Source organism: Phaethon aethereus (genome assembly GCF_964289735.1).
Source record: "Phaethon aethereus genome assembly, chromosome: 4".
Lineage (NCBI taxonomy): Eukaryota > Metazoa > Chordata > Aves > Phaethontiformes > Phaethontidae > Phaethon > Phaethon aethereus.
In genome coordinates this window covers 75822503-75831544 of record NC_138578.1, presented here as the reverse complement: position 1 = coordinate 75831544, position 9042 = coordinate 75822503, and the positions used below count along the sequence as shown (strand labels likewise).

General features: G+C 57.1%; 1 protein-coding gene across 1 annotated transcript in view; it reads left to right on the top strand.

Moving 5' to 3' along the window:
• The first annotated feature begins 487 nt into the window (after nt 1–487).
• Nucleotides 488–9042, top strand: part of NAT8L (N-acetyltransferase 8 like) — a 31213-nt gene continuing 22658 nt past the window's right edge. The window contains exons 1-2 of the mRNA XM_081998983.1: nt 488–1728; nt 2987–3151. Coding sequence (XP_081855109.1) covers nt 1395–1728; nt 2987–3151 — 499 coding nt within the window. The 5' untranslated portion in view covers nt 488–1394. The remainder of the gene's footprint in view (nt 1729–2986; nt 3152–9042) is intronic.

The following is a 9042-nucleotide window of genomic DNA, read 5'->3' as shown; positions in this document are numbered from 1 at the left end:
AGTCCTGAACAAATTTTTCATAGAAAAGTGAGGCAACGAAACCACAATGAAATCACCACAGGCAAATCGAGCTTTGGCTGGAAGCGAAGATCCAGTCACTGCGCATCTTCCCGGGGACCAAAACGCACCCCAGGGGCTCCCGGGACAGCAAACCCCACAAGGCGCCGGCGGCACCCACTGACGGGAGGGTGCACCTCTGGGGTGGGGCAGGGATGAAGCTTCTAGGGGGATGCAGGGATATAACTCAAAGGGGGGGGGGGCGTGCAAGGGTGCTTCCTGGCAGGGGGGTGCATAGGTGCACCTCCCGGGGGATGCACAGGTGATGCTCGCGGGGGGGGGCACGGCTGCACCTCGCAGGGGCGGCTTCAGGGGTGTCCCCGGGCAAGGGGGCACAGCTGAAGCTCTCGGGGGGATGCACCTGGCGGGGGGGCGGGGGGGGCGGGGCACCCCGGCTCCCAGCCCAGCCTCCCCCCCCCCGTCCCGCACGGCGCGTGCCTCGGGCAGATGCCGGCCGGTTCCAGCCGGGAGAGGCCGAAGCTTTTCGGGTCCTGCGAAGAGGAGGAGCCCATCCTCCCCCCTGCGCGCCCCCCCACCGCTGCTCCCCGCCCCGCGGAGAAAAGTTACCGGGGGGGGCGGTTTGTGTGGGGCTGGGGAGGCGTTGGGGGTAGCGCGGCTGCACGCCTCCCCCCCGCGGAGTGTTCCCGCGCAGCGTGGCCGGAGGGGAGCGGGGGGGCACCCCTCCGCGCCCCGCCGCCGCGGTGAGTGGCTCGCCATGGAGCAGCCCACGCCGCAGCCCGCCGGGACGCGGTGCGGTGCGACGCCGCGGCCCCCCGCCCCCCCCCCACCCGCGGGCTCCGCTCCGCGCACCCGCAGCGATGGTTCCAGAAAGCTGCCGCGCGCGCGGTGCTTTCGCTGTAAATAAATAACACGCCCCCCCGCCCCACATGTCCCGGTGTACGCGGGCAGCGATGTGCGAGCCCCCGCGTGGAAGCCGGGGCGCAGCCCCACGCAAGGACGCGCCGTAGTAATTTGCAAGGGGCGGTGCAGGGATTGGGGGGGGGGCGTCCCGCCCCCCCGATCACATGGCGACCCCGCGCAGCCAATGCGGGGGGCGCTAGGACCCCGGGGACCCGCGGCCCCCCCGCCCTATAAATGCCTCTCCAAAATGCAGCGGAGCTCCTTCCTCCCGTCCCGCCCGGCCGCGCCGCTCCGCGCCCCGCGTAGCCGCTGCCTGGCGGGTCTCCGTCCCTGCTCCGCACCCCGCTCCTCCCCCCTCCCCTTTTCCTTTTTTTTTTTTTTTTAATTTTATTTGTTAATTTTTTTAATTTTTTTTTTTTTTTTTTTTTTTGCCTGCCCCGGTTCTCTCCGCCGCCCCCGCCCCGCGGCCGGTTTGCATGCATTGTCTGTCTCCCAAGATGGTTTGTGAGACCAAGATTGTGGCGGAAGATCATGAATCAATCCCGGGATCCAAAAAAGACACGATCATTGTTTCTTCCTCCCAGATGTGGCCCTCTCTGGCGGGCTCCCCTCCCTCCCCCCCGCCGCCTCTCAGCTCCCCAAAAGACGACCCCCGCCGCGACAACGTCTATATCCGCGAATTCCACCCCTCCGAGCAGGAGGTGGTCCGCCGCATATTTTACGAGGGTATCATGGAGCGGATCCCCAACACGGCGTTCCGGGGGCTGAAGCAGCAGCCCCTCACTCAGCTGCTCTACGGGCTGCTGGCGGGTGAGTATCTTCTCCCTTTTGGGGATGGGTGGCCGCGGGTTTGCTGTCCGGGTCCCCCCGTCCCGTTCCCGTCCCCGTCCCGTGTGTCCGTTCCCCCCCCTCCCCTCGGGTCTTCACAAAATGGTCGGAGAGGCGGGAGGGGCCGGGGTTGCGCCGCAGCATCGTGCGGGGCGGCCGCGGAGCCGCAGCGCTGCGGCGGGCGCTGTGGGTCTGGGGGGAGCCCGCGGGGAGTGCGGCGGAGGGAGCCTTGCGCCGCTGGGGGATGCGCGACCCTGCGCGGGTTTTAAGGGTGGGGAGCGGGGAGGGGGGAGTCGCCGCGCAGGTTGCGCGGGAGTGAGGGTAGACCCGTCCTTCTGGTCATTCCAGGCCTGGGGGGGGAAGGGCGAGGGGGCGCGGAGGGGGGAGACACCGGGGCGCGCCTTGCACCCCGCACCGCACCGCCCGCGCGCAGCCCGGCGCGGGGGGGGGCCGCCGCGTGCCGGTGTTGCCTGGAGACGGCCGGGCCCGCCGGCGGAGCGCCCCCCCCGCGTGGGGAGGGGGTCACCCTGCGGCAAGGCCTAGCCGGGGGTGGTGGAGGGGGGTGTCACCTCCCAGAGCTGCGTGCCCAAAATAGCACCTGCAAGGTGCACCACCCCCGTGTGAGTAATTGCGCGGAAGCGGGGGTCATAGTACTGATTACGTGTTGTGTGCCCCCCCCCAGCCAGCTTTGGGCTGGTTCTTCATGCCCTTGGGGGGGGCAGGCAGGGTTCATCCCCCCCCTCCCGCCCCCAGCCGGGGGGGTACCCCCAGCAGGCAGCTGGGGGGGCTCAGCCGGCGGCGCGGGGGGGCTGGGGCCGCGCCGGGGGGAGCCGCCGCCTCGGGGGTGCCCGCAGAAGCTCCCCGGGCCTTCGGCAGCCCCCCGGCGCGGGCGGGGTGCGCTCCGCGGGAGCCGGCGCGTCCCGCGATGGACGCGGTAATGCCGCAGCGTGCGGAGCGGCCCGTCTGCGCTTCGGCCCCGCTCCGGGGGGCGCTCGCTGGGACCTGCCCGGGCCCCGCCGGCGCTCCCTCGGCACCCCGTAAACATCTCCGGGGTTCTCTCGGCGTGATACGCCGTCATGTAACACGATAATCACGACAGTGTGAATTGTGTGTGTACTGCAAATGTATCTTGCCTGTGCTTGTTGTTTGTTGTTTTTTAATAATGAATTTGTATTCCGAAATCAACACTAAATTCTCTTTTCTGACAGGTATCGTTTATTTCTCTTCCTTATCTCCATAGTAATATGCTTTGTTGTGACCAAGTCCTTCCTGCTGACCTGCTGTTTGCCCATCTTTCTGATGGGCATGAGGTACTACTTCAGTAGAAAAGTAATCCTCCACTATCTCGATTGTGCGCTGCATACGGACATGTCCGATATTGAGCAATATTACATGAAACCGCCAGGTGAGTACAAACTCCCCGGAGGGAGCCTTCCCCCAGCTCGGGGAACATGGCTGCTCCCTGCTGCTGGCGCCTTTTCCTCCTGTCAGCAGCACTGAGCAAGCTCAAAAGTCGCCAGAATGCAGCTCTTTAGCCATACCAGGCACAAAGCCATCTCTGGTTTTGGTTTGGGGCTTTTTTGGTTTTTTTTTTTTTCCTCCCCCCCCCCCCCCCCCCCCCGGATGTCTAGTTATCCAAGGCAGCCTCCATCCACCCCTCTGAGCACAGCACTCGTGGCCGGTCTGGGGACCGGGGCGTGGGTACTCGGGGACGCTGAGGCTGGATGATGCAGGTTATTTACCGCAGGCTTGATCGACCCCAGCCCTTCACTTTTTGAGCTCAGTATTCCTTTGCTCCTTGCGCTTGGGATTAGCTCTGAGAGAGGGAGGAGGGGGAGATGAAGGGCCTTTTAGCCCAAATGCCTAGAGGAACCCATTTTAGTTATTGCGCCGGTATTCCCATATTATTCAAGAAGAACATTCCTTAGTGCAAGTGTTTTGGACGAGGCACAGATCAGGTATGTAAAGGGATGCTGCCTGGGTTTGACGTAATCTGCGTTTGTCCATTCGTTACATATATGCATGTAATTAGAAACATAGTATCTAATGTTAATATTTGCTTGTTAAGCTGCACAAGATCTCTTACATGATTATTTAAAAAAAAAAAAAAAGCCCCTTTAGAACTTGTCAGGTGCTATTTCCCTTTTTGTAGCCATACATCCGTGTTGAGGACCGGGGCAGGGGGGTGTCTCGGCAGTCACTTGGGGTTTGAGGTTTGCTTTTGGTGGTCACGTAGGAGTAGCGGTGAGCTGGGAGAGCGAGGTGATGCCCGTATCCCACCTTAGTTCCATCTTCTCGGCGTACCTACTCTGTTGTTTTCCCACGTGACTGTGATTTCGCTGTATCATTCCTGTTCCCTGGGTGTGACAAATCTCTTCCTATGTGCTTTTAGAGGACTCGTAGGAAGTAGCATAGACACAAACTTTCCTTCACTTCTAATGTGCGGTATTACGTTTTGCTAAAGTGATGCTCCTCCTCTAACAAAAATCCCTAAATATCTTAGATGTGCTTGCTTTGGACTTAATTTCCCATCATAGTGTGTATCTTGTCCCATCTTACACACAGGTGGTGTTTTGTTTACCGTGCTTGCTTCTGTGAAATTTAAGTGACGTGTGACTTGTATTTAGAAAGCTCAATCTTCATTAAAGCTCAATCTTCATTAAAGCCCTTCCATAAAAGGGCTCCTAGCAGAGCATTTCCAAGCCTCTGTAGTAAGGTTCAACGTGTATTATGCTGGAGAAAGTAGCAGGGCGCTCCAGTGGAATAAGAACTTGGGACCTGTATGGTCACAATTCAGGGCATGGGTCAAAGTACCTGTATTTTAACACTAGCATATATAGAAAATAAAGGAAAGGGACTCACAGGAAGAGGGAGGAATGCCCTCGGATTTGCTTAGGGTCAGTAATCTGGTTGAGCTGTGTTGCCGACATGTCTTTGAAACGTTAGCATAACTTCTACTTGGTACCTGAAAGGGCTGATTTCAATTTTAGAGCAAGTGTGTGGGCTTTAATTTTTGACAGAATTTAATCGTGTAATTAGGCTTCTGCCATGCCGTAAAAAGCAGATTTATGAGATTATTGGTGCTTGTTAGAGGTTCTTGATGATAGTGGTGGTAAGCAAGTTGGCTGGAGTCGTAATTAGGTAAAGACCAAAGAGACTTTGGGGACTGGGGCAGGGAAGGGTGTCCATGGGTCAGGACTGGCACCGCTGGTGGTGCCTGCCCATGGGCCATGACGCCGCGTGGTGCTGTTTGCTGTAGCTGTGCACGAGGCATGAATCCAGTGTTTTGCTCCTGTTTCCCGCAAAAATACAGTTGCTGGATTTCTCCCCATAAGACAGCAGTATAAATACAGTCGTCTCGGAAAAGCCCGGAGTGCTTTTTGTGTGCTTCGGAGGCCGTCTGTCTGAACATACAGAGAAAGGCAGTGATGTGCCACGTTGGCGCTGCCCATCCCGCCCAAAGGACAGAAAAATGACAATAGAACAGCTTCCAGCCCCAAGTTTGTCTTTTATTTGGCTAGTTTAGGCAGAAACGATTGCAGTGGGAGCCAGAAGGGCTCGTCCTGTGTATTGCTGCAGCGGAGATATTAGTGAGAGCTTTCTCGGTGAGGTGTTAGAGAAGAAATGGTCACAGTGAGGGTAGTCGCACGTGGGAGCAGGGGCCCAGGGAGGCTGGAGATGGTCAGAGCTTGACTAGATAAGCTAAAAAAAAAAACCCCAACCTGATGTTAACTGCAAGTTGGCCTGGCTTTGGCTGGGAGTATGACCAGGCAACTTCTTGCTGCTTCTTTGGAGAATCCTTGTTTACCTGCTGGAATAATTTTTTTTCCCCAACACAGAAAATAGAGGAAGGGAGCGTTTCTGTGGTGGGTTTATGAATCATTGTTTCTTAGAGTGATGAACGCAAAAGTAGAACTGGGACGTGGTCTTAAGGTCTCATATCATTATGTTGGTCGTGGCTTTGCTTGGTCTTGGCATCCATGGTACCCAGGCATGAAAGCCTGTTGTTTGGAGTGGGCTCCTTGTGGTACTCAGGGTTGGGGTACCATTGTACAGAGCATCTAATAGCCCCTGGTGAGGCAGGCATCTACAGTGAGGGGAATGTTTTAACTATTAAAATGGGTCATTCTTGGTGGTTTTGCCAAAGCATCTGCAAAAACTCTGGGTCAGTTTTAAAAGCGAACCAAAAGGACAGGGTCTGCAATGGGATGCCGTAAGCACCCAACTTAATGATTAGCGTTGAACAATCCCATGAATTACATCTTATTACAGTTTTTCTTCTGCAGTTTTTCTGAAGCGCTTGCCTCCAAGTTAGTTATTGTTTTAAATTTCCTCCGCTGGGTTTTGTATGAACTGAAAAATATGTGCTGACAGTGATTTTGCAGAAGTACACTAGCCAAAATTTAAATCTTTATTTTCTCTTGCCCTTCTACACTTATGCCAAGGATCTGGCAGAATGTTTGGGCCAGCACTTAACTTTGAGCTTGTACGCAACAGGGTGGCTTGAAATTGCTGTTGATTTGAAAGGAATTGTTTGTGTTGAGTCCTGTGCTGGGGTCTTAAAACAGAAAGATGAATGGTTCAAACACCTTCCTGAGCTCTTTGTGAACTTGTCTTTCATTTTAAAATAGCACTTATTGGAATTGTGCTTTTTTTTTATAGGCTATGAAAAAAGGCACTGGGGTGGTGAAAAAGGAAGAGGTTGGATAATGGGCTTAATTGTCAACCAGAGTAACTTAGGCTCCAGTAAACAAAAACAACAACAACAAAAAGAATTAATTTTAAATAGAGCCCAGCCTCTTGCATTTCTCTACACAAATAAGAGGAGCACAGCTGGAGCGTCTTTTATGATCTGATGATTTTGACGACTAATCAATTTTACAGTGTCTCTTTGAGCTTCTGTCCTGGTTGATTGTGCTGTATATTTTTTCACGGTGGCTCGTGTGTTACAGAGATTCTTGCGGGGCTGAGGTCTCCGCTGGAGAGCTGGTGGAAACCAGGAGTCCTTGCCTCCGATGCAAAACCGCCGCTCTCCAAAACGAGCGGAGCCGGGGCTTTGGCTGATGAGCTAGCACGTCTTTTCTGCGGTGGTTTGAAGTGTTATCTCCTGCTGCTGGCTGTCCTGGCAGGGTCTGCTGAGGGGTGTGCGTATGTGTTGCGGTGGTGCAAAGACCTGGTGGTGGTGGGAGCTGGCCTTTGCCGGTGATTTTGGGTGCTGGCGACGAGCTGGGTGGCTGCATTGCAACACCCAGTGCCGCAGGGCAGGATGCACGGACAGACAGCGCAGATGGGCGACCTGGAAAGCTGTGGCCGCGGGACCTGGTGTGGAGTCTTGAGGGCATCTGCCTTGCGTGACGCAGCAGATGAAGCTGGAGCGGCTGCCACAGGAGGTGTCAGGTCACATTAACCGCGCCACGCTGAGAGCTGTGGTTTTCAGCGGTGGCCGCACATCTGCGGCTCTTGCTCTTTGGGTGGGCGGGCGCCTCTGCTCGCCTGGTGCTGGGAGGGGATGTGTGCCTCTGCAACCCTGCCTCCGTCCGGGGGTGAGCAGAGCCCACCCCCGTCCCGCTGCCCTTCGTGCCCTGGCGCGTGAGGGTGCGGATGGAGAGCCCGTGCAGATATCCCAACCTCCCCGGGGGACGGGGCCCTAAGGAAGAGGGGCTACAGGGTCTGTCTCGTTAGGGTCTGAATGCTGCCACTCTTGGGTGGCATGTTCCTCAGCTGAGCCCGAAGGAGGGATGCCCTTCTTGGCAAAGGTTTTGGGATCATGTCCTTCTGCCCAGAAGGACACCAGTTGAGATGGGGCCGGAGTTGGGCTGTGAGGAGGTGAGACCATGCTTGCCTCCCATTCCTTCGGAGGAGTTCCTCGCCGTCAGTGAGATGCTTGTCTGGGTAACAAGTACTTCAGTTGCGCTCTTGGATCGGGCCCGTTCGCGGTGCGTTCGGTGCCAGTGGGGCAGCGCCGATGCCGCAGGAGCTGGGCGGAGGTGTTTGCACGGAGGCGAGCCGCTGGATGCGGATTGTGTGGCCCCTGCTAACCCGGCTCGGCGGGTGCCGGGCCCCGGCGGGGCTGTGGGCTGAGCGGCAATGAGTTTTGGGGTGCACAGAGAATACAGGGGCTGCCCTGGGAGGAGATCCTCAGCCTGGGAGCTGCGGTTGCTCTGCCGTGCCCAGACCCTTTGCAAGCCCGGGGGGGTTCTTCCCAACACGGAGCCCCTGGGCGGAGGGGCAGCCGGCCGCGGAGCCCAGTTCTTCCACATTCTGCGTAGTGCTCAAGCTGCCAGATAAGCAGGAGCGCAGCTGCCAAGCGATAACATTGTTTGGAAAGAATAGAGCAGCCCTTGCTTTGCAAAGAAAGGGCTTAGTTACCCGATGCTGGGAGAGGGCTCAGGGCTGCTGCTTCCCGGTGGAGGAATGTGTTTTCGGAGAGCCCTGCCCCTCTCGCAGTGCCCGAGAGGCAGATGGAATCTGAAGCATCCCTATCTTCAGCATTTCTCGCTGGCTTATGCGGTGCCCTGACCTCACGTATCTGCCAAACCCCTGAGCTAGCTGTCGGGTATCCGGATTTTCGCACGTGCCTCTCCTCACGCACCGCGTAAGGGTGTTGAGGAGCCCGGCGTGGGGCTTGGAGCTGGAAAACCCAGGGGAGAGGCTGTGTCCTTATCTCTGCCTGGGTGTTTCCCGGCCCTGCTCCCCACCGCTGCCGGGAGCTGAGGTCCGGTCTCGTCCTCAGGCAGCGAGGGTCTGTCCCGTGAGCGGTTCAGGTGCCGGCATCCCTCTGCGATTCCATGAGGGCGCTTCAAGGGATGCGAGCTCCGTATCGGAGAGATCCCACAAGATTAGGATTGGAGACCTTTAAGATATTTTATAGCGGGAAGTATTCTGTCTGAAAGCATTTCAGAGGCTGGCTGCCCCGATGGTCGGGGTGCTGCTGCTCCGCAATTCCCGTTGTTGCTTTTGGGCTTCTACGACTTAGCAGCACTGGAACTGCCTGGCTTGGCATTTCTCATCTCCAGTGCAGAGTTTGCTGGGAAGCAATGGGAAAACCAGCTCATGTTTCCAAGTGTTAGGGGTGTGCTTTGTCCAGCAGTAGTAACGGGCTGAAATATTTTGGTTTTATTTGAATCATGTAAAATGTCTTTAAAGTTCGGTTGCCTCTCCCAAAACCCACCTCTTCTGGTACGGCGTGCGCTCCGTCACGCGCGGCTGCCTTGTTTTGTCACGGAGGAGCCTCGGCTTTCGCCTCCGGAGGCAGCCCCGTCCCGCGAGCGCTGAGCGTGGGCGCGGGGATCCGGG